This window comes from Rhinolophus sinicus, linkage group LG04 (genome assembly GCF_036562045.2).
Source record: "Rhinolophus sinicus isolate RSC01 linkage group LG04, ASM3656204v1, whole genome shotgun sequence".
Taxonomy (NCBI): domain Eukaryota; kingdom Metazoa; phylum Chordata; class Mammalia; order Chiroptera; family Rhinolophidae; genus Rhinolophus; species Rhinolophus sinicus.
Genome location: NC_133754.1, coordinates 96,771,811 through 96,798,651, shown reverse-complemented (window position 1 = coordinate 96,798,651; position 26,841 = coordinate 96,771,811). Strand labels below are relative to the sequence as shown.

The window sequence follows — 26,841 nt, the reverse complement described above, 5'->3', positions numbered from 1 at the left end:
GCAGGGGCTCAGAGATGTGAGGGGCTGTGTTCTAACCTGGCCCAGCTGTGACCCCAACCACAGTCTCTTGAAATTCTGTCACTCTGATCAATAGCCCTTAGAATGTGCAAAAATCAACCAAACAGGAAAGAGACTTGTTGTATGTCCTGAGAAAAACTCCCACCGACCTGGGTTGTGGCCCCGTTTTCTGTGTGCATCACTCCTTATAAGAAGTCCTTATCCTTTGGCACATGTGTGGGGGCAGAGCCCCAGAAAGCAGTTTCCAGGCTCTCGGCCTCACATAGACAGGTGCTGGCTCAGGTAGTAAATAGCCATCAATGTGATTGCATGGCCATCAGCTGTGGCTAGTTGGCCGTCAGCTGTAACCAGTGAGCCATTGGCCACTAATATAACTGCTGTGGCTACGCTAGGAGAGAGAGAGGGAGAGGAGGAAGAATGGGGCTAGCAAGAAGATGGCGGCTGGGCTGGCAAGCGTGGATTGCAGTTAGGATGGCTGGTTGCAGACAGTGTGGATCCAGCCTCCAGCGAGAGTATACTAGTATGACTCCTCTATCTATGGCTCCGTGGGTGTTCCTTTTTGGCCTCACCATGTCCTGCGTTCTCTTGTGGGGAGCGGGAGCAGAGACCCCGCAGGCCTCCCCGCATGACAACATGTTATACAGTTTTCCATTGTTGGTGATATTTGGTATTTCCTGCCATAAAAATTCACCTTCATGATCATTTGTCACGTTTCGTCCCTGCACAAATGTAAAGTCTGAGTTCAGACAGAAGAATGTCTGTTACTTTTCCAAGGAGTGTGGAAGCTGTTTATTGTTGGCATTGAGAAAACACATATCATCTCTAAGTATATTTGCAACAGTGCTACTTACTGATTTCAGAACTGGCCTATCACCTATGGATAGGCAGTTCTCTCGAGTTGTGTGTAGTAAAGCTGCATCTGACATGGGCTGGAAATGGGGACGGGGGTCTCTGAGGGCAGCTGCAGCCTGGAATGTTGATCAGTTCATTCAGGAAGAACACAGATTTGGAGGCCAGAGGAGAATTCAGGGGCTGAATCTGAGGTAACTACCATATGATCCAGCATTTATCCGGAAGAATTCAAAACAGGATCTCAAAGAGACACGTGCACACCCACATTCATTGCAACATTATCTACATAGCCAAGAGGTGGAAGGAACCCAAATGTCCACCAACAGATGGAGGGATAATGAAAACATGGTACATACTACATACATGCAATAGAATATTATTCCACCTTTAAAAAGAAGGAAATTCTGATACAAGTGACAACGTGGATGAACCTTGAGGACACATTATGCTGAGTGAAGTAAGCCAGTTACAAAAACACAAAACTACTGTGTGATTCCACTCATATGAAGGAACAAAAGTAGTCAAACTTAAAGAGGCAGAAAGGACAAAGGTGGTTGCCAGGGAATGGGGGAGGAATGAGGGAGATTTAGTGTGTTTTATGGGCATAAAGTTTCGGTTTTGCAGATGAAAAAGTTCTGGAGAGCTGTTGCATAATTGAATATACATAACACTACTGACTGTAAACTTAAAAATGGTTAAGATGGTTCATCTTAATGCTGTGTTTTTCACCAGAATAGGAAGGAAGGAAGGGAAGGAAATAAATTTACTCTTGTATTAAGAAAATATATTCATTTCCCCTAATTTTGCAGAAGCACGTTTTGAGAATTTGTAGTAGCTCTACATCATGCAAAATTCCCTGAAATAAAAAGTCACCATTTTTAACGTTAATCTGTGGTGGAAGATTTTGAAGCCACTGAAGCCAGTGATTCTGTGTTAACTCGAAAGCCGCTGCAGGCCTGCAGTTTGCGCCATAGCGAGGGGTTCTGCCCAGGGAGGCTGTCGAGGCGGGAGGGGTACGATGGGTTAAGTAGAGTGGAGTCAGATTCCAGAGGGCCTTGAAATACTACAGAAGACTCTGTCAGGATGCAATAGATAACTATTGTGTCGTTTCTTGTGAAAATGATGACACCACTGTTTCAAGACGTTTACCTTGGATGTAACATATAGGGTGACTGGGAGTGGGGGTGGGAGGCTGTGCAGGCAGGAGGCACGAAGGGACGCTGGGAGCGTTTGCTAGCTGGAGGTGGGGATGAGTCCTGAGTGGGAGGCAGGGAGACGTGGGTGTGCGTCCTGCCTCGGACCCAGCACTGATATAGCGTCGTCAAATAGTTAAACTTCTTGGAACCGTAGTTTCCCCATCAGCAATTTGCAGTTCAGTTGAAAAAGATTTCTTGAGTGCCTTCTGTATGTCAGATACTGTGGGGACAGAGCCCCAGAGAGCCGTTTCCAACCTCTCGGCCTCATGTGGAAAGGTGCTGGCTCGGGTGGTAGATGGCCGTCAGCTGTTACCGGTTATCCCTTAGCCACTGATATAACTGCCGTGGCTACGCTAGCAAGCGCAGATGGCGGATTGCGGAGAGGTGGATTGCAGTGAGCACGGGGATTGCAGTGAGCACGGGGATTGCAGTTAGCAAGTGAGGTTGGTTGGCAGAGAAGCAGATGGCGGGTTGCGGATCGTGTGGCTCCTGCTTCCTGTGTCTCCAACCCAGCCGCCAGCGAGACTATAGTGGTATGACTTCCCTATCTATGGCTCCGTGGGTGTTCCTTTTTGGCCTCACCATGTCCTGAGTTCTTATGTGGGGAGCCGGACCAGAGACCCCGCATGACACCCTGCATGACAGATACTATGCTCGGTGCTGGAGATACAAAACTAGAAAGACGGGCCCTTCCCTGGGGAGGTTCTGGTCTCAAGGGAAATGCATGTGAAGACAGTGAGTGTGGGGAATGATAGAGGTGTGTGCTAAGCGCACACACAGCAGCCACAGGTAGCACTAAAACCCCTCCCAGCTAAACGCCAGACACTGAGTAATCCAGCTCCGCAAAATGCATCTAAATCACAGGGCAGGCACACCAATATCAGCGGAGAAGGGACTGTAAAATCATGGAGGTAGTTAAGGTCACCAAGGGCAAAAGATATGACAAAACTTAACCAGATCATTGCAGACCCAGTTGGGGACGGGGAACAGCAGTAGGAGGAAGAGGTCAGCAACAGGAGCAGAGGACCCGTGAATACTGTCACTATCCAAAGTGATACAGAGGTACTAGATGTGGGAGACTAAGTTGTTTTTAGTATTTGTCCAGTTGCATTAGTCTTCTCACTGATAACAAAGGCAGTGCTGTGTTGGAAGAGGCGGTCACGCCCAGTGGGCAGGAGTTAGAGGCGGGGGCTTGGGGCCGCACTGCACCCAGCTGGGTGGTGTTGGGGCTTCAGTCTACTCATCTGTAAATTGGGAAAACTAATAGTACCCTCCACATTGCAGTGACATGAGGTTTATATGAGCTGAGCCACGCAAAGAGGCTTAAAACAGTGGCTGATAAAATAGTCTTGCATTGCCTTAAAGTTTTTCAACTCAGAGTACTTTCATATATCATCATTCCATTTGAGGCTCACAGCAAACTAATCACAATTACTTGCTCAGAATTTACAAATAACCCTGTGAGATGGCTATTATTATTCACATTCAACAAGGGAAAAACCTGAGAAAGGAACTTGACAAAGGACTCAACACTGGAAAAAATTTTTTTAAAGAATTTGTGCAGCACAAGTATTTGCAGCTGGGCCGGTCTGGCCTCAAAGCCCTGCTCTTTGTCCACATACTGTATTTCCACCCACCCACCCATCTATCCATCCAGTAAAAACTCACTGAGCACCTGCGTGTGCCGGGCAGCAGTCTAGGCACTAGGAGTACAAGGAAGAACAAAGCAGACAAAAATCACTGTCATGTAGCTTCCATTTTCGCCAGGGGAAGCAGATAGCAAACACGTTTCTCCCTAAATGCTATGGAGAAAAATAAACTGGGAGAGAAGACTGGGCGGAGGTGAGAGTTTCAGTTTTAAATGGGAATGTCAGGGGGCCGGTGTCAGGCACAGCATTGGCAGGCCCTGAGGGAGGGGTGCCTGCTGTGTGGATCCCGCAGCCACCACGGCCAGAACTGAATGACAGGGCTGGGAGACGGAGACGCAGTGTCTTTGGGGGGTGGGGGACAGTTCAAGCACCTGGACTTTCTCCCCTGCGCATGGTTTGGAGTAAATGATCCCACTTCTGAATGATCTAGCAGGATCACTCGGGCTGCTTTGATGAGAGTTGTAGGAAGGGGGCAGGGGCGGCTGCAGAGAGGTCAGTAAGATGCTGCTAGAGCGACCCAACTCCAAGGGACCAAGCCTTGAGCAGTGGGAGAGCAGTGACAAGTGACCAGATTCTGGACACATTCTGAAGGGAGAGTCAGGATCTGCTGATGAGTTGGACATGGGATGTGAAAGGCGGAAGAAAAAGAATGACCTCTGAATAGATAAAAACGTGAACTTCCATTTTACGGATGGGAAAACTGAGGTTGGAAGAGGACAAGTGACTTACTCCAAGGTCATTTAGCCAGAATGGTCGTAAAGCTAGGACACTTGCCTGGGTATTTTCACTCCTAATACCCTTGCCTTCCCCTTGTACACATTGCATCTCTCCCACCCCAGGCCGCCTGCCCTGCCCAGCTGACCGAAGCCACTAGCACCACGTTGTTTCTGCGTGCTCAGTAAATACCAACGCATGATGTTGAAACATTCACTGCTGAAATCTTTATCAGGGCCCACCTGAGCCAGAGCCATTTTTCTAAGTGTTTATTTATGAGAACAACTCAGAGACCTTTCACTCTTTGAAGTCTTATCTTATTTGCAGAGAACTTTATTCCAGTATTTCCTGTAAAGGTTTAGCATTTTTTCAATGGAATCTTTTTTTCCATTAGACTTGAGAATTGTGGATTTGTACGTTATCGGTACTGGATTTTTTTATTTTTTTATTTCCTTTACTGATTATCAGCCAGATCCGATAGTAAGGAATTCTAACTTAGGAAAACATTGTCCTTTGGGTATTTGGGGGGAAAAGTGTCATTTTCAGGACTTTGCTTGGGGTCAGAGGCTCAGATACTTTTATTTTTCTGAGATTCACGATTCTTTTGGCCCAACCACATCTGACATGTGCCAAGGAGCAATGCCATTGCTCCTGTGCTGTGCAGACCAGTGCCTGCTGAAATTGGAAGACTGCTGCCACTTTGGGCCCCCTGAAAGCCCAGGAGCATGAGAACATTTCAGCCGTCAACCAGCATAGTTGTGGGGTGACAATCTGGACAGCTGCTCTGAGGATGCCGGGTAGAGAAAATTTTCAGCTCTAGTGTTATCTTCTTTGTAGTCTAAGTCTCGTGTGTGTTAAAAAATTTTTGTATTTCCTTCCTCAAGACCTTCTCCCCACTCCCACCCAACCACACACACACCAGAACATGCACTAGACCAGGCGACCTCGTGTTCTCTGCCTGCAAGCACTCTGCCCACAGCAGAGGAGGCGGAAGTCACCATGTGTTATCTAGGCTCACGCACCCTTCTCAGATAGGGCAGCCTAATGTACTCAAGACCCCTTCCCAACCCCCGCCTCCCCAGCATTGGGCAACAGGAGCGCCACCAGATTTGCACTCCTGAGGGAAGCCCCCTGAGAAAGGGGGTCCTGATATGTGGCATCACCCCCACCAGGGGCAGACATGTGCACACACACACACACACACACACACACACACACACACACACACACAGCTGGCTCTCTGCTGCCCACCTGCCTGCACTCCCCTCACCTTGACGGCCTGCAGTGCTGTGGGCCAGGTGCTGCCTCTCTCAGTGAGTCAGTAAATAAGCTGGGAGCCTAGAAGGCAGTGCCAAGGGCCTGGAGAGCTTTCACCTGCTCTCTGACTTTGTGGTTAGGTTCAGGAACATGTCTCCTCCGCAAACCCTTCTTCCCTGAGGCAGCTCACTTTCACCTTTAGCTCTCAGACACAGGCCCTGGTCTTTCCTGACTGAGACGGACGTGGGAACAGGGAGGGGGCAGTGAGGTGCGAATGGGTGCCAGCCAGAGGCCAGGACACGCCTGTCCTTCAAAAGCGCCAATTCAGCTGGTTCGTCATCAGCACGTCCCAAGTTCACTGCCTGTCCAGACGCCCGAGGTGTGGGCAGGACACGTTAGCCTAACAGGGACACAGCTATGCAACTGGTGAGTTATGCTTCACCGGGCAGGTGCTGCTACAGAAGGAAGCCTCAAGGAAGGACGGGAGCAGCCCTGAAGAGGAAGGGACCGTAGCTGGGGTGTGGGGCTTTCCCAAGCACAGAGGGGCACCCTCAGCCACGGGAAAGCTCGTGGAAAGCATGGGCCGCTGCAGAGACCTGGCTTGTTGGGCATCGCCGAGAGGTGCTGTCCAGAGCTTGGGCTCGGAGGACAGGCACCCAGGGAGGAGTAGGCACAGCTGTGGGACACATACCGCGTTGTGTCTGCCCATTGCACCTCGTGTGCTCCGCGTCTCGCAGTGTAAATATGGTCCTGTCTGCTCGGCAAGGAAAACTTAAGAATCTGCTGCATGAAATACAATCACAGAGCTTAGTTTCACAGTGTGTAGGACTCTCCATTGTTGCAAATCTTTTTCAACAGTTTTTACTGTTTTAGGCTTTGCACAAAATGTGTTGCTTTTAAACACTTGTTCACAACGACAGCATGTCTGAAGCGATGGGGAAGGAGGAAAGCTGTGAGAGCCTGTGATGCAGAGCTCGGGGCACGGGTTAGGGCTAGCTGTACAGTGTGGCTTGTCCAGACGGGATGGGTAAAATGCCCATCAGATTTTGAAGACTTCGTGCAAAATAAAGAATAGAAACCATCCAAAAAAAAAAAATTCTGTTTAGAAAGTAGACCTATCCCCTAAGAGTAATTACTAGAAATTCAGAGTCATAGGTCTGTGAGAAAAGCATGGCAGACAGCACGCTCCCACTGCAGTCCAAACCCACCTCCACCCTTCTTCCCACCACACTGGCTTCTGACGTCCTTCCTCATGAATTTTCCCAGTAACGAGGTTTTTCAAATCCTCGTTGACTTACCATCTTTGTTGCTCCAGACATCACTCAGCCTGCATACTATTCTGAATTTCATTTCCCAGGGCCATTTCTCTGGTGCAGCGTCTCTGAGCCACCCACTCTGACTTACCTGCCCCTCCTCCCAGCTGACTTCCCCGGTTCCAGCCTCCACCCTACCGCCCAGCTCCCACCGTCCTCACGGCCATCGCTGCAGTGACTCTTCAATTGGGTCCCAACCAGGAATCAAGGATGCTAGGCGCTCGACACACATTCTGTCACTTAATTCTCCAAAAAGAAAGAAAACAACGTTCGCTCAGAGAGCTCACGTTTCTTGCTTAGGGTCTCATGCCTTCAGAGGGGCAGGGCCAGAATTCAAACCAGGCTTCTGGGACTCTAAACCTTAAAAGATCTGTCTTTTTGGTAAAGGTTCTGTATCATTCCCAGTTCTAATATTGTGAGTTCCAGCCCTTCCATGTGGGGAAAACTAGTAAAATAAAACCGCAGGTTTTCACTTAATGATGCTGCTGGGACCTGTTAAAGTTAGGAGTACTACTGATTTGCAAGTAGAACGTGGAAGCAGAACACTTTTTAAAAAATGATTATAGTTTTCATTTTCTTTTCCTGCTCAAGCTTTATCAACATGTTGCCTAGAAACATGTATATTTCTATTTTTGATATCCACTTGGAGCACAAATTTCCAGCTAAATCGCATGTATTTCACTCAGTATCCTAACTCACAAAATACCATTGTGTGTTCATACTGGCAACACTCTCTGAAATACTTAATGCAACATTTAACCCCAGCTCTTTTTAGCATGAACTGCTACATTTGGATGAACAGATCAGTAGACATTTTCTAATGACTTCTTCTGGGTAAGATAAAAATGACTATTTTCCCTTGGTGGTGGGGGTGAGGTGTGCGCTCCACAGTCATTTATTTTATCATTTACAATTTTTTGTTAGCTGTGTCTTTTAAACCATGTCTTTTTTTTTTTTTTTTTTAAAGTTTCTTCAGATGGTGGTCCTGAGTCCTCTGCCTTAGTGGATGACAACGGCAGTGAGGAGGATTACAGCTATGAAGACATCTGTCAGGCCAACCCCAGATACCTACAGCCAGGCGGAGAACAGCTGGCCATCAACGAGGTACCGGAATGCCGCACAGCAGTGACCAGGGGTGGATCCCGATTCTCAGGGCCCAGAATCCCTTCAGACTTTGCTGTCTGATTATTTCTTAAACATATTCTAAAACCTAGAACTTTGACTAGAAAAACACTATGCGTTTCTGGCATTTTCAAGGACAATTTATGTGATTCAGTTCATCCCTTTTAGGAATAAGAGCAGTGGTCATTATCATTTGGATAACATATTCCGTTTCCAAAATGCTCTCCCTTACTTTATCGTCTCATGTAAATCTCACAGTTGATCTAAGAGGTAAATGTTACGATTGTTATCCATATTTTAATAAACGCTGAAACTAAGCAGCTAAATTACTTGCTAGCAAATGGCAGAGCTCGCCTTATCCCCGTTTCTCACGACGAAGCTGGAGTCCTTTCCACCACTCTGTTTCTTCAGCCCTGTTTCCAGAAATCTTTCTAGAAGGCGCTGCTAACTTTTGGAGTTCTTGAACAGAACCTGTGAAGTGTCACTTCTCAGTGAGTCAGCATCCCCATTTGTAGCACCTGTTGTTGCTTGAGAGTACGATGGTGTCCTCGGGAGCTGAGCAGATGTGTGGCATCACCTGCCCCTTCGGTGGCTCCCAGACGAGCTATGTCTATACTTTTATTATTAACTGTCGACTATCCTGAGATCACACTGTACCCTCTTTAATTGCAATAACCCATAGAGTTAGATGCAAACTTTGTTCAAATCATGAATGAAGTATGACTAGTAAGTTCTGGGTGAGGCCGTGAGGGTCTGTACATGCTTTGGAGGCGTGGCTCTGCCACATCTCGCTTGGCTGCTCGGAAACCATTTGGAGGTGAATAGTCCATCTATTCAAATTGGTTAAATAACTGCTGGTCAGATAAGCGAGCTATGTATACATTTTTTTTAAAAAAGTGGAATTTGGGATTTCCTTTACGAGCATGTGAGAGCGGTTCACCGGATGTTCTGTTCCCTAACGTGCTTCTCTGTTCATGTTATATAACAATCAAACAGTAAGTATTGACCCAGAGCCATTGGTGTACACAAGTGAGAACTAGAATATGTGCATGTGCCCCCGAGAGAGCCCACAGTGTCCCCCGCGTCGTGTCCGAGTGGCTGTTGCACTAAGCACATGCATCTCCATTTCAGCTGATCAGCGATGGCAGCGTGGTCTGTGCAGAAGCCCTGTGGGACCATGTGACCATGGATGACCAGGAACTGGGCTTCAAGGCAGGAGACGTCATCCAGGTTCTGGAAGCCTCTAACAAGGACTGGTGGTGGGGCCGGAACGAGGATAAGGAAGCCTGGTTCCCCGCAAGCTTTGTCAGAGTAAGTGTATGGCGCTTTCCACAGCTATCTCTGGGGAGGTGGGGGAATTATGTCCGGTCAGACTTGCTCTTTGTAGAGTCAATTTTTTGTAATCGTTTTAAGCAAACCTTGTAGAAATTCGACTGGGTCGTAGGAAAACTTGTAACTGAGGCAAACTGGTGGTTTGGCACTCCTGCTGGGTTTTGAGCCGCTGGCACAGCATGGCTCTGGTTGGGGACAAGTGAAAGCCAGGGAGGCCTGCCTGGCCCTGGGGCTGCCTTCCCCCGGTCACCTGTCCCCTCTGTGTGGGCCACAGTTGCGAGTCAATCAGGAAGAGCTGTCGGAGAATTCCAGCAGCACCCAGGGCGAGGGGCAGGAGGAGGACGCTGGCAGCAACCGCCACAAACACTGCGAGAGCAAGCGGCAGATGAGGACCAACGTCGTCCAGGAGATCATGGACACCGAGCGCGTGTACATCAAGCACCTCAAGGACATCTGTGAGGTGAGGCGGCAGGCAGCAGCCTTGCTCAGGCTGTCCCCTGCCTGTGCCCTATGCGTGTGGCTTTCTTCTGTGCCCAGTCAGACCCTCTTAGTTCCATGTTTTCCCAGAGCCCTCGCTTCTCACCGCCTCCTGCACACTGCCCCTGTGCAGACTGCTCACTCGTTACACACTCGTCTGTCGCGGTCGGCATAAGCAACTGCCTGACCTGCTGTTGCATGCGGTCCTCTTTTCGGGGCTCTATGACACTGTCTCTTTCAGGACTTAACTCTGAGATGATTCAGAGTGAATGGCTGTCAGAGAAGGCCACAGCCTTTAAGTGATACCCACTTGACTTTACAAAGAATCAAAGGTTTGTCAGTATCTACAACCCCACTGCCTCTAGTCACTGAGTCACAGATGAGATTCTGAGTTATTCAGACGCAATAAAAAAAACAAACTGGTTTTATCTAGTGATATCCAAGGCTGTACTGTACAGTGTCATGGTGATTCTACTCTTCAATACATCTGATTTCTCCCGTGATATTTTTCATTTTTATGGGTGTTGTGGAAGCCCTACCCTAAACTGTCGTTTGCCACGTGTCATCATTCCAGCTGTCTTGGCTGTGAGTGGCTGATCTCTGCTCTCAATTCAGCATCAAAGACAAGCTGAAGTGATACAGCTGCCCATTTCGTAACGGGTTAACTGGCCAGATACAGATATGCCAATGTTTAGCATATTTGTACCAACTGTCTTGTTCTGTATGAATATATGGTGAAGGGACTGTCTTTCAAGTGGCATTTTCGGAAAATGAAAGTAATGCTAATAATTGTTGAACATTGATTATGTGCCACCCCTTTACCTGGATTAACTCATTTTATACTCATAACACTCTCACTGGGCAGGTCCTCTTTGCCCTGTATTACAGATGAGGAAACGGGGGCACAGCACAGAGAGGTTAAGCGGTGGGGTTGGGACTTAAACCAGGCCGTCTGCCCCGGAGCTTGTACTCTGAACCTTTGCGTTGTCTTTCTGTTCAAATTCATACCAAATAGTGGTAAGGATTTTGCCATATAGTCAGTTTAGTCTGTAACTATATGATGCCAATTTGGGGATAATTATTTCCTATATGTATGGCCTTTCCTTCCTACTCCACTACCTCCCACCCAAGCCATAGTATAAACAGGGTGTGTAACTGATCATCTCTAACTAGTGCAGGCCTCGGGTTAAAGGTGTGCAGATTTCTGCTGTATGTAGAAAGTAGGTGATGGTGGACTTCCTGGGTAAGATACTGCTGGCCGTGACAGTGAGCAGAGCTGCATAAGCTGTTTAGCACATGATGGCATTCTGTGTTTGACAACTCTTCTCGGCTGGGAAATGGAATTAGGGACAGGAAAATGGTTATCTGAAGAGTTTGGAACAAGTGTGACAGTACCAACTTTTGAGCTCTAGTATTTGAAGCCGAGTGACTTGTTTCATGAGTATAATCTGGAAACTTGATCCAGTTTCTTGAATGATAAATATCTTTTCTCTTTCCTTTTGATTTTAACATATTTATGGCACATTGTAGTCATGGAAGTATGACTGTCCCATCAGAGACCCATAGGGGTTAAAATAATTTTCTCTAATTAAAATCCACTCCAAGACAACGGCTTTTGGCCCCAAATACTGTGTTATTCAAGTAAATAATTTTTGTGAGTTTCCAAATTAATTTTTACAAGCTTGCTTTTCCCTTTTGCAGGGCTACATTCGACAGTGTCGCAAGCACACAGGGATGTTCACTGTCGCACAACTAGCCACCATTTTTGGAAACATTGAAGATATTTACAAATTCCAAAGAAAGTTCCTGAAAGACCTGGAGAAACAGTACAACAAAGAGGAACCTCACTTAAGTGAAATAGGATCCTGCTTTCTTCAACATGTATGGCCACCTGCTACTTCTTTATTAATAATATCCAGTTAAATAATTTTGAAATCTTTCTTCACTAATAATAGTCCTTTTTGTTTCTTTTTTGGTTGCTAGATTAATTTCCCATAGAATGGAGATGTCACTTGTAAATTAAGTTGATTGGTTTTTGTGGTTAATCTTTAGCTAAATACCCTAAGTCCATTTTTTTTCAAAGTCTTGTCACCTTTAAGCAATTTGGAGTAATTTCTGATAATAGCTATTAAGGTTCTATGCTATGTCAAGCACTGTTTTCAGAGTCTTCTTGTATTAGCGCCTACCGTGTTCCCCCCCAAAATAAGACTGGGTCTTATACCATATTTCCCTGAAAATAAGACCGTGTCTTATATTAATTTTTGCTCCAAAAGAAGCATTAGGACGTACTTTCAGGGGATGTCTTATTTTTTCATGTACAACAATCTACATTTATTCAAATACACTCATGTCATCTTCTTCTGGAACATCGTCATAATGTACTAAATGCATCTGTCTGGCTGATGATCGTAACTGGGGCTTATTTTCGGGGAAACACGGTATTCTGCTGTGAGGTAGTATGATTATTGTCTGGAGACTAACTGACCTAAGGTCACACATTAGTAAGTAACAGATGGGAATTCAGACTGGGGCGTGTGGCTCTGCAACTCATGCCTGTGGCCATTGTCACTGTCTCAGAACAGTCTTGTGATGATGGCATGAGCCTATCATTTAACTGATGATTGACTGTCACTATTTAATACTAAAAGATTTCAGAGGAAGAAGCATTTATTCCCAGCCAAAACGTCTAGGGCATCGTAATAATAGTAATAATAAGAGCAACGACGACCACCACCACCTCCCGGGGCAGCACTGGCTGGGTGCTGGGCCAACAGCTTCAGAGAGGCAGGAAAGTGGAGCAGACCCCAGGGTGGTTGCTTCTAAAGAGCTGAAAATGATGCTTTGGGGGTAATGCACATGGGGAGATCAGCCCCAGGAGTGCACTGGGCCTATTGGGACTTTGTGAAAGACCTGTTTGACCAGAGCAGAAGGTTCACAGAATTTAAGAGAGAAGCTTCAGAGGTCAGGAAAGGTCTCACACAGAGGGGACAGGGCCTGGTGGGGACAAAGCCTCAGGAAGGTGGATGGAGCCTGGAGAACGGGGGTTTAGCTTAGGAACAGAGGAGTTGCCACTTCTGGGGAGAGAGAACAGGTAGGCCTGGGCTAGGGTGATGTCAGTGGAGACACGGAAAGACAGATTTGTGGCGATGGGTATTTTGAGGACAAACCGACAAGACCTGGTCACAGGGAGCAAAGGAAAGCAGCAGTCAGAACCACTTACAGGGTTCTGAGTCTGAAAGAATTAACAGGTGGGTTAGGAAAACCTGCTTTCTAGGGAAATGGTATTGAGTTTGAGCACGTCCATTTGAAGCAGGTGCCAGAAGGGAACGCAGCTCTGGGCAGGTGGATATTTGTGCCAGTTGTGTGGTCTGGCAGTGGTGGCTGCAGGGAGAAGATGCGGGGTGGGGGTGTATGGGGGGGTCTGAGAACCTGGCCCAGAAAGCCTGCCTCTGGGAGTGTGGAGGAGGGAGTGGGGGGTGGGGGTGCTGCACGCTGAGGGATGGAGTCCGGAGCAAGGAAGGCGTTGCAGACAGAGCTGGCAGGGTTGCAGCCCCCAGAAAGTGAGACCCAAGGAGGAAGGAGGTGAATGAAGGGTTTGCCTTTGGAGGTTGGAAGGTGGTGCGTGTGCGGAAGCCAGGTGGTGGGACATTAAGGAGATTTGTGGTGAGGAGGCGCAGCCTTTGAATCCTCACCTCGTGGTCATGGTCAGGGAGTTTATCGGGGAAGTAAAGAGGGTGAGGAGGGAGCGAGCTGGGCGTAAGAACAGGCCCTTCTTGTCTTAGATCTGAGGGGTGGAGGGTCGGCTGAGGAGGGTGACCGCAGAGGGCTCCGTCCGCTTCCATGGGAAGCCCCCTGCACCCGTGACACACCCTTCCTGGGTCTGGAAGGCTGTCTGCAAGGGGCCCAGGACTCTGAGTCCTAAGGCAGCCCCTCCCTCCACCGCCACGAGGTAACTCCCCTGTGGAGAGCCCCTTCCCTAAGAGAAGATCCGGGCTTCTTGCCCCAGCATGAGAACCATCACAGACAGACTTGGGACGCCAGGGAACATCTCCGTCCTGCCCAGGAATGTCCCCTTCCCTGGGCTGGTTGTCGCCTGTCCTTGTCTTGGCCTAACGCCACCCATAGCCTGATGAAGCTGTGCTTTCCCCTTGCCAGCAAGAGGGCTTCGCCATCTACTCCGAGTACTGTAACAACCACCCCGGCGCCTGCGCGGAGCTGTCCCGCCTGATGAAGCAGAGCAGGTACCGGCACTTCTTCGAGGCCTGCCGCCTGCTCCAGCAGATGATCGACATCTCCCTGGACGGCTTCCTCCTCACGCCGGTGCAGAAGATCTGCAAATACCCCCTGCAGCTGGCCGAGCTGCTCAAGTACACCACGCAGGAGCACAGGTGGGAGGCCCTGGGGTGTCACTTGTGTTAGCTCAACGGAAGAGGTTTTCCTATTGTTTGGAATGCTTAAGATTGTTAACTACTGAAATAGGGTTAGTGAAGAGGCTTCAGAATATCCATTTCTAGAGATACTTAAAAAAAAAAAAAGAGAATAATTCTTAAACTGTGCCATGAGCACATGGGGGACTGTTTTGTTGGTCGTTATTATTGACAGATATTGTATTACTATAAATGCTACTCAGTAGTTAACAAAAACAATTTTTAAAAGAAACAGACCAGTGTAAATAGCATCAGAAATATTTTGTTTTCTCCCCTATACTTATGTTGCTCCACATCCCCTCACTCTCAGCAGTATTATTTACTGCCGACCAAGAGTTACCCTATAGGAGGGATGAGGCCGTAGAAAAGTTTGAGCTGTAAAAGAGTAGGGAATTTTAAAGGCACGGAGTGGGGTGTGGGGACCCATGGAAGACACATCTCACTGAGATCCCGTTCGGCTCTCAGCCCCTTCTTGCCCAGCCTGGGTACCTGCTTTTTGTCTCCAGAATCCTTTCCACCCCATTCCCTCTTGCTTCCAGCACAGGCACAGAGCTTCTGGTCATGATTGCCTGAACGCTCCATCTCCTTTTGGGGCTTACTTTGTGCCTAAGTTCTTCTTGGGAAGCTACAAAGTTGTCCATTCCTTACTTAATAGCAACTTGTCACTTTCCTGCAGGCACAGCATGAGGTGCTTATATGTAAGCTAGCGCCCATTCAGTACTGGCATGGGCATGTCTGTTTTCCGTGATGCTGTCACCACAGCAAGACCCAGCTGTTAGATGCCTTTAGGTGGTAGCGATTGATTCATTGCTTATGTTCTCACCAGGCAACAACTAGAATACCAGTGGGAACACTACTGTTATCAGGCAAGCTTTTAGGATAAAGCTTACTGTTGTAGAGGAGAATCAGACCTCATCCGAGACTTCCATGTCACTGGCACAAAGCCTTCACTACACCGCCAGCCCTTGAAAGGAGGCTTGAAGTGTTCTAGTGAGAAGGGGGCGAGGGAAAGGATTGTACCCAGAGGAAATTTGCTGTAGCAAACCACAATAATTCTGGGTTTTAACAAGTAACTATTGCCCTGAAAGCAATCAAATTCTCCATGGCCAGGTGCCTAGCCCTGCAGGGTGCCCAGAATGGGTCATTCTTATGCTGCCTCTGCTACTGGACTCCTGTGGAGAATGAGGGCTTGAAAAGAAATCTTTTTACAATTAAATTGGAAGGTAGAAAGAGAAAAAGAGCCAGGTTGCAGAACAATAGACCTTGGTGTGGGTTTTAGTTTAAAGAATTAGGATTACAAGATTTATAGAAGGGAGTTCATTGAAATAGATAAAAGGGAAGAGAGCTGTATACAGAGGGTGCTAAAAAAGTGTAAACACATTTTAAGAAAGGAAAACTGTATTAAAATATATATGTATGTATCAATATATACTGATAACAAAAGATGAATACAAGTCATGTTTGACTTCTGCAATTACGAGAGGTGCTCAAAGTGGTTACCATCTGCATCCAGGCACTTCTGATTACGGTGAACTACAGCTTGAGGAACGCTGACCAAAGTGTCCACTTGTATACATTTTTTTGGCACCCCCAGTATATTTGTTTTCTCTTTCTAACGGAAAAAATCAGAAAAATTTGGAAAGAAAATAACAAAGTCAAGAGAGTCACAAATTTGAAGAAATTTTTTGAAAAAGGCATCATGATGAAGAACCACAGAAAATAAAATAAAATTGAGAAGCAAGGCCATCTTGAAACTCATGGGCAAGCAGGTTAGTATATTCCAAGATGGGAAACCTATGGCCGGAAGTCCTAGCTTCAACATCATCCTTCAACGGTTAACTTTTCACTCTTAAGGGCATTTTTCACCGAGACATTTGCAGATTTAGACTATTTAAAAAACAACAACAAGTAAATCACTTTAAAGGAAATGACAAAAAGCCCATTTGCTTGTCTTAAGTAACACAAAACAAATTTAAAAACCATTACATTCTGCTGCTTTTCTGGAATTGTACAGAAAAACTTGCTGAAAAAAATAATACAATTATTCTGCACACTTTCTTCACTGCTGGAGACCTCTGGGGGGGTGGGAGGGTTGTGCCCATGATTTCAGCAGCCCCCTTGTATCAGTTTCCTTTGTGCTCTGCTGCGGCGTGTGAGTAGGCCTGTCGAAAGACAGCGGGGTCTGCCTTGTGGGGAAATGGCCAGAGACTTCCCAGCAGCTGAATGTAATTGTGTTTGGTAAATAGACAATAGAATCTGCTTCCCAGGCTTTCTTCCTGGCTGTGCAGGTCTCAGTCTGACTGAGATCCAAAGGCTCTGTCTGTCTTGTATGACGCAGGAAAGTGCTAGAAGGCAAAAAAAAAAAAAGAAAAAAAAAATTCAGTTCATTAGCTGGATGATTGGTTTACGTGTCCCCAAATTATTAACACTGAGCAAAACTCGAATGTGAGCGTTTCTGGTATCAGACACCTCTGCTGTTGGAGCCTGTGTGTAGATTAGAACTACAGTTTCAGTTTTCCCAGTACCTGTAGTTTTAGAGGCCGTGGGAACAGGAGCCTGCTGGGGGGAGCATTTTAGTTTGATTTCACTAGCATATAGAAAGCACCAGAAATGAAGATCTGTTGATGAGGTAAATATCGCATTATTGTTTACATAACTCACTCCGTCAGCCTATCCTCTGCTGTCCTTCCCTGAACAAAGTGAAAAATGGGACTCAGAGCACATAATTACTCTTGAAGATGGTTAGTGATTATTAACGTACTTTCTGCAACAAAACTAGCTATGTCAGAATCACGGCAATGCTAAAGACTGTGCTTTCCTTGTTAATGAAAATTATTCATTGTTACTATGACTAAAACATTTCTTGTGACATTTACTTTCATTCATGGTCATTTCTGGGAAGTGAATGACAACATTCTTATCCCAAAGAATTCTGGATTGCTGTTTGGTCAGCTCCCTTAACCTCTGCAGACTGTAGTCTATTCATGGAGGAACAAGAAAAAGGAAACAATGGCTACTGTGTAAAGGCCACCTTGTCTAGACTTATTCGTGTACAAGTCAGGGATGGAGTGTGTGGTGTGAGTCCTCATTTGCAAGTTGCATGTCATATGGTTAAAATGAACCTCCGACTTTTCAGTGATTACAGCAACATAAAGGCAGCATACGAGGCCATGAAGAACGTAGCCTGTCTGATCAATGAGCGCAAACGCAAGCTGGAAAGCATAGACAAGATAGCACGGTGGCAAGTGTCCATCGTCGGCTGGGAGGTAAGTGGGTACCACCCCCACCACCACATCGCCCATCACCAATCACACCCTCCCCCACCTTTGATCTAGTTACTGACGTACTTTAATGTCCTGTGATTGATGCTTTATACTCGTGGTTTCAGTGGTACACAGATTTCCCCCATATACGAAAGTAGAGCATTGCTATGAAACCTTTTGTAAACAGAAATGGTGCAAAGCAAAGAATCACCTTAGGGCATATCTTGCTAACAGATGCACAGAACAAATCGAGGTAAAGCACAGGTGCTCACGCAGCTCAAAGCTCTGGCAGCCTGATACTGAGGTTCCCAGGGAGGAGTCCGGTGGGGTCACTCTCAATGCTTGGGGTGCATGCTACCTCTGTAACGGCTCACTTCCAAAAAACACTGACTGCTAATTTCGCTTCTCGCCTTTTTTGGTAAAAATGATGTTCTCTTTGGATTTCTTTCAGTTAGCAAAACCACGTACCTAAGGTAGGTCTTCTGTAAAAGTGAAGTAGTATAAAGCGAACTTTCGAAAAGCAGGGAATACCTATATATATTTTGAGGCCAATCCTTGAATTTAACAGTCAACTACTTTACCCCACACTTCTACTAAGAATTACCCTAAAGAGTGTCTGTAATTAATTAATTGTTTATGCCTTCTCCCCTGCGAGAGAGTAAAGCTTCATCGTAGCAGCCGGAGCACATAAAATACAAATTGCAGTGTGGTGAGAGTGTGGACTGCAGTCACACTGCCTGTGTGTAAATCCTGTGTGACCTGGGAAAGATCAGTATGTTCATCTATAAGATGGAGAGGAACACATTGCCTACCTCGTAGGGCTATTGTGAGGATTATATAAGACGGCACAAATGCAGTGCTTAATGCAGTCTATAATGGCACAGCGTGCGCACACGTTTACACACATTTATTTATAAAAACAAGAACAGTGATCATAGCTAGTGCCTGTGTTGTGTTTCCCACATGCCTGGCACTGGTCTAAGCCATTTATGTGTATGAACTCATTTAATCCTCTCAACAGGCTTATGAAGTAGGAGCTATTACCCCCATTTAACAGATGGGGCAACTGAAGCAACAAATGGTTAAGTAGCTTGCCCAAGGCCACAGAGCTGGGAGGCAGCCGGGCTGGATTCCCACCCCGGGGCAGGGGAGGGGACAGTGTGCCCCCCTACCCCCACCCCACCCCAGTCCATGCTGGTAACTACTGCTCTGTGGTCGTTATTAAGAACAACAGCTGATGCTGTTCCGGTTGTTTAGACCAAGCGAGACTCATGCTACATCCGAGTCATTGGTCAGAACTCGCTCTCCCAAAGGGTTGTGCAAGTTGGGGTTGAGAAGTTAGGCTTTTAACTAAAGTAGGTCCTAGCGGTGAAAGTTAGAAAGACTTACCTTTCAAGGTGCCTTACAGCCTTTGGGAGCTTGGATGGCACCTCAGAGATCACTGAGTCTAACTCTCTTGTTTCATAAGTAAAGAATCTAGGGCACACAATTGCTCTAGGCAGGTAAATAGAAGAACTATTTCAGAGTCCAATCCTTTGCTTACAGAAAGAATTGTGTATGAGCGGCATTAAAGGAGAATAAAATCTTACAAATCAAAGGCCAGTGTCAGACCAAATACCATCAAGTTGCATTGGATTAGACCCAAACCAAATAAGATAAAAGTGTGTTTTTCCTTCAGTTCTTGGACTCTGACACTTAGAGGATAATTTATTGTCAGAAGTTGACCAGTTTCTTACTGGTAATTTGCCATCCAGCCGTTTGCTTCCAAAGACCCTAAGCTAGCTGTCCCAGGGCGCTGCTGTATGCCTGACTCAGCCAGAGCGTCTGTCGCGCTGCGTCCCAGCCGAGGTTTAGCCTGGTCAGCGGCCATTTCAGATCTTGACTGGATTCCATGAATCCAACAGGCTTCTCACCAGATCTCTCTGATAAGGAAGACATCTCAGAACACAGAGAGGCATGGTAACATTTTCCCATGGAGTAGGGAAAAAAGAAAAGAAACTTCACACGCAAGGAGACGAATACACCGGGGTTTTACGTGGCCCCTCAGGCCCTGCCCACCTGGGAATGGGCCTGGTGCACCTGGGGAACCGAGGAAGATTCTGGGTCAGGGCCTCATCCTATATCCCCGACACCTGAAGGAATAAGAATTGGAAGGTCTTACAGTGTGTTTCCATCCTCCCAGGGACTGGACATTTTGGACCGAAGTTCAGAGTTGATCCATTCTGGGGAACTGACCAAACTCACGAAGCAAGGCAGGAGCCAGCAGCGGACGTTCTTCCTGTTTGACCACCAGCTGGCGGAGCCCGGGTCCCCTCCCCCAGGGAGGACCTCCCCCCGGGCAGCACCCCGCACGGCAGCCGTGGCCTCCTCTGCCTGTGGCTCTCTCCTCACGCTCTCTACAGTTGGGGTACAAAACCAGTTCCCGTTACTCGGGTATTACCTGTGTTCAGATCAAAACTCACTCAGCAGGTGGGTGAGCTGACCCTGGGGCCCCTTTGAGTTCGCTCCTCCTAGGGCCTCGTCCTTTAGGGTGATAATTAGGGTGACTAGATGAATATTTGTCCGGGTTTTCATGAGCAGTCTGTGCATCCTTCCTGACAGCACCCCATGTCACTCTTTCAAATGTCCTGGTTTGGAGGCTGATTCTGGCCATCCCAGCGATAATCCCTGCTCCTTCTCCTTTCCAGTCTTTTCAACCTCTCATTCCTCAAGGATTTGAGGTATTTTGCTTGAGGTTTTGGTGAACACATCAGAGGCGACATGGGTCAGGGCGCAAGTTTTGTTCTAAAATGTTTTCACTTGTTTTGAATACTCATCACCTTTGTTTCTAAATCCAGGAATGGAAATTCCAGAAAATCAAAAGAAACTCGCCATGTTAAATGCTCAAAAGGCAGGACATGGAAAGTCAAAAGGTAAGTTCTAGAGAAGCCTTCATTTCTGTAATGTGGATGAGTATTGGAATAAAAATCGGGCGGGAGGCCCAAAGGTGTTAGCATATGACCAACTCTAAATGGAGGAGAGAAGCGTGGGTGAAACTCAAAACAATAGAACCAAAATAATGGACCGTTTACAACAGTCTGCATTTGGTTTTGAACGTGCTTCAGTTTTGCTTACAGTTGCCTATGAGTGTATAAAAGGTGTTTTGAGTTGTAACGTAAGCCCTTCCAGACCCTTCCAGACCTCCATGTCCTGCCCGCAACCCCTCTGGGCCTCCCGCTTCTGAGGGACGATGGTATCGTCAGGTCAACCAGTTCACCAGTCTGAGGCGGCTCACCCGCTCTGGCGTCTTTTGGACACCTGAGGAGGAGCTCTCCAACCCAAACTGCTGTCAGCTGTAGGCCACATTCTCGTTTAAGTAAGAAGAGAGATGGAAAGTTCAGGACCTCAAGCAATGAGTTAAGGAAAAAGAAGACACACTCCTTGTTTAGAGCAGGGGTTCTCTACCCTCCATGCGCATTAAAATGACCTGGGCAGCTGTTAAAAACACCGATGCCCAGGTCTTATACCCCGGGGTCCTGATATGCAAGTAAAGATTTTCTACATATAGATAATACAAATATTCTAGCCCAACAAATAGTCAAGATTTTTAGTCCAGAAATATCGCCATGTTTTGGACTGTTTTTTTGGTTCCGTCATTTTGAGCTTTCATCCACACTTCTCTCCTTCATTTCTCTCCTTCATTTAGAGTTGGCCGTATGCTGACTCTAGAGTTAGTCATATTTTTATAAACTTGATTCAGATGGACTCCAATAGGGATTTACCCTACGGAATTTATCCCATTCAGTATTTTCCGAACTGAAAACACAAAGGACCAGTTAAGCCCAGGACTATGATAAGCCATCAACTTCTAGGCCAAGAAGAATTCATTACCAAAGCAACGCAGCCTTTTCCCGCTCCCTCTACTCAAATACAGAGACTCCCCCACCCCCAAGTTATAAATATCTTCAAGGCAGAAAACCCCACTTTCTTCTTTTTAGCATCTTCACTTTTAATGGCTGGTGACCAGTACATACCAGTTTGTTAGAATGTATTCGTTTCTGTCCACATCTTCCAAGAGTTGCTGGCGTAGCTACTAGGCACCTAAGGGAAGGAGTGACCGCTAAGGTCATGGGTGGTCACCTGTCGGGCACTTCCCATGGTTGACTTATTCCATCCTCCCTATGGTCCTGGGAGACAAGGAAAGCCTTATGGCAAGTCAAAGGCAGGGATGGATTCTGAACTGCGTCCTGGCACCTTGCTCTTATCGTGCTGGCTTTCACAGTTACTGTGTGATCTTACGGCTAAGTCCATGTTTCCCCGAAAATAAGACCTAGCCAGACAATCAGCTCTAATATGTCTTTCGGAGCACATTAATATAAGACCCGGCCTTATTTTACTATAATGTAAGACCCAGTCTTAAAAACAAGTACCTAAATATAGACAAATATAAACTTGAGTTAAAAAATTAAAACAAAATATTTTTTCCCCTGGAAGTTTGGGCCAAAAACGTGGGTGCATATACACGGGAGCACATTATACACAGCAGAATACAATAATTTCCCAGCTAGTCACAGCTAATAAATGGCAGAGTAGAATCTGGGCTGAGGCCCTATGAGCTCCAGGCTTTCACTGGAAGCAAGTTATTGCTTGTCATCCCAAATAGCAGCCCAGTTCTAATTCTGCCACTTACTGCTCTGTGACCATAGGTGGTTTACATAACCTCTCTGGGTTTCAGTGTCCTTCCGGTCACATTGCTGTCATGGTACCTTCGCTAGAAGGTGTTTGTGAGGGTTCCATGAGATAATCTCTCACGTCTCCACACGCAGTGTGGACTGAATGTCGGTGTTAATGAGAGCTGTAGGATGTGCTTTGGGTCAATGTGAATTGAGAGTCAGCTGAGGGAGGCTTGGCACTATTTCTTTCCTTTTTGGTTAATGGGCGGCCCATAGTCCATGTGCCATCTTTCTCTTCTCTTGGGTTAGGCTACAGCGGGTGCCCCGTGGCCCCACCGCACCAGAACTTACATCCCCTTCACCAGCGCCATGTCACTGTGCCCACCAGCGTCCCTCAGCAGCAGGTCTTTGCCCTGGCAGAACCCAAGAGGAAGCCGTCTCTGTTCTGGCACACCTTCAATAAACTCACCCCTTTCAAGAAATGAAAACGGGTGCCGCGCTTCTACCGATGTGGCTGTGAAAAGGACCTTCTGTTTCTTCTGTGCTCACTCCAAGGAGAGTGTTGGACCCAGTGCTGAAAACTTCTTTGCGGGATGAATAAAGAAGAGGCATTGGACTCACCACGCAGCTGCTGCCTTGGAAGGGGCAAGATGGCAGTGACACACAGCTTTCATGGACACAAGAACCCTCTGTGACCTGTGCCGAGGTGGCCAAGGCCTGGGACCAGTGACATGGTCCACAGTGAATGCTGAGCAGACCTGACAAGCATCGCTGATGACAAGCGCACTGGCTGCTGCAGCCCAGGCCCAGGGGACTGAGAGGAAGGGCAAGATATGGCAGTTTTGCACTTGATTTGAAGGGATTGGTCGTGATGGAGTTGGGAGGATCCTGCCTCTCGCTGGCACAGGTGAGCCGTTCCTGTGTCCTATGTACAAAAGCAGTGTTCCCTGGTCACCTAAACCCACACAGTCACCAAATGGTCGCACAGGCTTCCTCCTGCCAGGTTCCTCCCCCTACAGGCTGGAAGGAAAAGCAGGATGAGCTTGTCAGGTGGCAGCGAGGTCTGCAGTGCAGTGACTCCAGCTTTCCCAAGGGACCGCTGCTTTCCGGGGAGGGAGAGGAAGAGCCTACTGTGGGCTGACTTGACGTCTCACATACTCCTGCCCGCCTGTGTGCAGCCTGTACCTGCCCATGTGCAGCAGAAACCACGGCTACTTGCACGTCATAACCTGAAAAACTATTCGAACATACGCATTTGCAATATAAAAACCCGTTTCCTTTGATTTTATGATAAAGAAAAAATGCGAACGTGCGTCTGTCCATGTGCTCACTCCGTCGGTGGTTTCTGCCGACCTCACCAATCAGATCATAACGACATGTGCATTCCATTGAGAAGGCATGAGGTCCAGCTGCCGGAGGGTTCAAAGCCGACCTGGTGGCGTAAACTCAAGCAGTAGTGCTAACCGTGATTATTAGCATGTCGACAGGTTTCTGAAGATCCCTTCTTTATAACAGAGACCTTAACAAAATCTGTCTCAGCTCAGACTGTAGTCTTTTTTACCGAAGGCCACGTGGGCTGATACCTGTCAATAGTCATCTCCTACTCTCTATGTATTGTACATTTTGATGGAAATACCTTTAAATGTGTCCAGAGAAGATAGGCTCTGCAGAGAGAGATGCCATTTTAATTTACTTAGTGCACTGGACGGAGGGTATTGTGTTACACCATTTGTGGTTTTCTCTTTGAGAAGCTCTTTGTATGCTACTCTCGGAGAGTTTTTGTTTCTACTAGACCCATGCTTGAGAAGAAACAAACCTGTCCTGTCAAACACAGGGGTAGTCCGAGTCTCCAAGTGTGTGGTTCCTCCACTCCCCGACCTTCACCCATACCCACAGGAGGTGACATCATGCAGCAAGAAGGCATAGAACTGGACCTCTCGGCCGGGGCTCGGACCGTCATGTAAAAGTGTGTCAGGAAATTGTACCTGTCTTGAGCCCACTCTGCACGTCAGTATGCTCACTTCTAGGTAGTTTCCGGAAGGTCATGCTGCCTTGTGGCCAACAACCACAGGCCACTTCTGGGGACCTTGACCCCAAGTGTCCCAGGATAGAGGCTGCTTCTGTGAGGACACGTCTCAGGAGGTGCTGTGACTCCACGTGCACAAGCGCGTGTGTTGCACTTTTGAATATAGACATCTCAAGTGTAGTTGCATTTAGATAACTGACCTTTTTACTAACCAAAAATAATGACATGTTTTGTAAACTATACGTAATATACTTTTTGTGGACCCCTCAGCAGTAACCGTAGGGGGTCTCTGTGCTAAATAGAGTTGTTTGTATATACAGCAATTTTGAACAGTTGGTAGGTTTTTTTGTTTGTTTTTTAATATAAGAGGAAGCAAAGAGAATTACTTGCAAATGTTACATTTTCAGTGAGGATTCGATTCATGTAAAGAATCACTCAGAGGGCTTCCATTTACTAATATTTGTTAATGGGCAATGAAGAAACGCTGTAAGCTCTGTGACCAGTCCTGAGTCACTTCCCAGCTGAGCCCTCCCTTTACGTCCCACCTCTCACTCAGCCGGGATCCTAATAGGCAGGAACCTCAGCCAACAGGGCCTGTGGCGCCCGGGGGCTGCTCTGTCACCTCTGTGCAGCGTGAGAGTCATCTGGTGGAGCCTGCTTGGATTTTCTAGTGATTTTGAAAACTGCTTAAGTATATTTAAAAGGATAGAACGTCCTTTGACTTCTTGAAGTTTGTATGTCTACCTTGGGTTGTATTACCAAATGCCTGAGTTCTATCAAGGACAGATGGCTCAAGTATTCTAATTCTGGTTTGCCAAACTCCCTTCTTGATTTAAGTCACATGTTCTACTTGGAAAGAAAGAAAACCGAGAGCCTTCTATACAGGTTATGTATGAATTTCATTGGGAATCTTGCTTACTCTTTCTTTCTCTCTTTTTTAACCCTGCATTGCATAATACGGTGGACCAAAAAAAGGGGGGGATGATATAGTATTTTGATGAATTTCACTTATTCTATCTTTCATGTTTCAGAATTTGCCAACTCTGTCGAATGACAGTTGTAGTGGCCTTGGGTCAAAAGCAGCCTTCTCAGTGTCCATCCTACCTAACATGGAGCACGACCTTGGTGGTAGATGGAAGCAACCATAAAATAGAATATGTGTAAAACTCTGGAAAAACAACATTCTTTGTCTTTGGCCTGCAAACAAGACAAAGAGGGGCAGCAACTTGCCTGAGCTTGGATAGGTTACCACCTGCATAGTTTGATTTTAGTAGATATGACCTCTTTCACCTGGTAGATCTGATTTTGACTTTGTAGTTGAAAACATTTCCCTTTCATCTCAACGCTGTTTCTGAACACTGTTGTGTCTTTTTTATGTCTAATCCAGATGAAGACTAAGTCCGTGCCTATTCAGGAAGGACCCCTAGATCCTGCATTGCTCTGGCCTAGGCACAGCAAAAGTGCGTTTAATTGAAAATTTGGTTCATAATAGAAATCTGTAAAAACCATGTGATGCGGTTTTTTATCAGTTGGAAATCTTTACCTGTCCAAATTGCTGATATTCCTCCATGCAAATCAACTGAGTTAGAGTAGGGCACCCTGATTACCTGGCGTGAGGGTGGAAATTGCTGTATTATTGTTTGGTGACAGGAGAAATGGATGTGTCCCTCATAGGACAATACCAACAAGTGTGAATAAATGTTCTTTCAATGGCTCCAGGGCACAAGTCAAGACTAGATCAAACTAATCTTCCCCCAAACAAACAAACAAACAAACAAAACAGTTTTCCCTATCAATTGTTCTCCCTGTTAAAATTTCACTTTGCTGAAATTGTTGTTCCCGGGATGGATGTGCTGAATGTGGAGTTCAAAAGATTTTGAAAAAAATAAGTAAAACTTATCTGATCTTGCTTGGGGGTGGGGGGAAAGCTTAAATATCTGATGCAAATATATTTAGCTACAACACACATAACATTATTGCCTTAAGTTATTTCATAGGCATAAACATTTGCATTGAGAAAATACTTTAACTGATTCTATGATTTAATAATTGGTCTTTTTTGTAAGTGTTAGTATCTGTTGTGTTTGACTTACCTACTTTGCCAGGCTTTTGTAACCTTTTCCTTTCATGTTAACTCATCACCATCAAGGTGAGGTTATCTGTGTAAGTCAAGTGACAGCTTCCAAACTGATGAATTGGCTGTTGACAGCTGAAGTATGTTGTACAAGATTGCTATAACTTGATATGTATTTTTGTTGAATGAAGTTTTTGTAAAAAAAAAAAAAAAAAAATTTACAATGTTATGGGAATGATTTCTTGTAAATGCTGTGAATCTATATTTGTTGTTTTGTACCTGTATATTAAAATTAATTTGCCAAACTGGTTCAAGTAATTCATTTGAGTATTAGAATAAGATTTTTTTTTTTTTCTTTTTAATGGAGAGAGTGTCGGGAGGGTTTCTGGATTTCACAGCTCATTTCCTGCCTAGACATGGATAGACTTCAGTAACAATTCGTCCATTAATGAGCTGGATCAAACCGCAG

At 46.3% G+C, this 26,841-nt stretch overlaps 1 protein-coding gene across 1 annotated transcript in view; it reads left to right on the top strand.

Moving 5' to 3' along the window:
• The window catches only part of SPATA13 (spermatogenesis associated 13), a 319,123-nt gene extending 292,442 nt beyond the window's left edge, over positions 1-26,681 (top strand). The window contains exons 6-14 of the mRNA XM_074331507.1: positions 7,967-8,103; positions 9,253-9,432; positions 9,728-9,913; positions 11,632-11,811; positions 14,086-14,318; positions 17,494-17,623; positions 19,803-20,089; positions 20,411-20,532; positions 22,582-26,681. Coding sequence (XP_074187608.1) covers positions 7,967-8,103; positions 9,253-9,432; positions 9,728-9,913; positions 11,632-11,811; positions 14,086-14,318; positions 17,494-17,623; positions 19,803-20,089; positions 20,411-20,532; positions 22,582-22,757 — 1,631 coding nt within the window. The 3' untranslated portion in view covers positions 22,758-26,681. The remainder of the gene's footprint in view (positions 1-7,966; positions 8,104-9,252; positions 9,433-9,727; positions 9,914-11,631; positions 11,812-14,085; positions 14,319-17,493; positions 17,624-19,802; positions 20,090-20,410; positions 20,533-22,581) is intronic.
• The last annotated feature ends 160 nt before the right edge of the window (positions 26,682-26,841 follow it).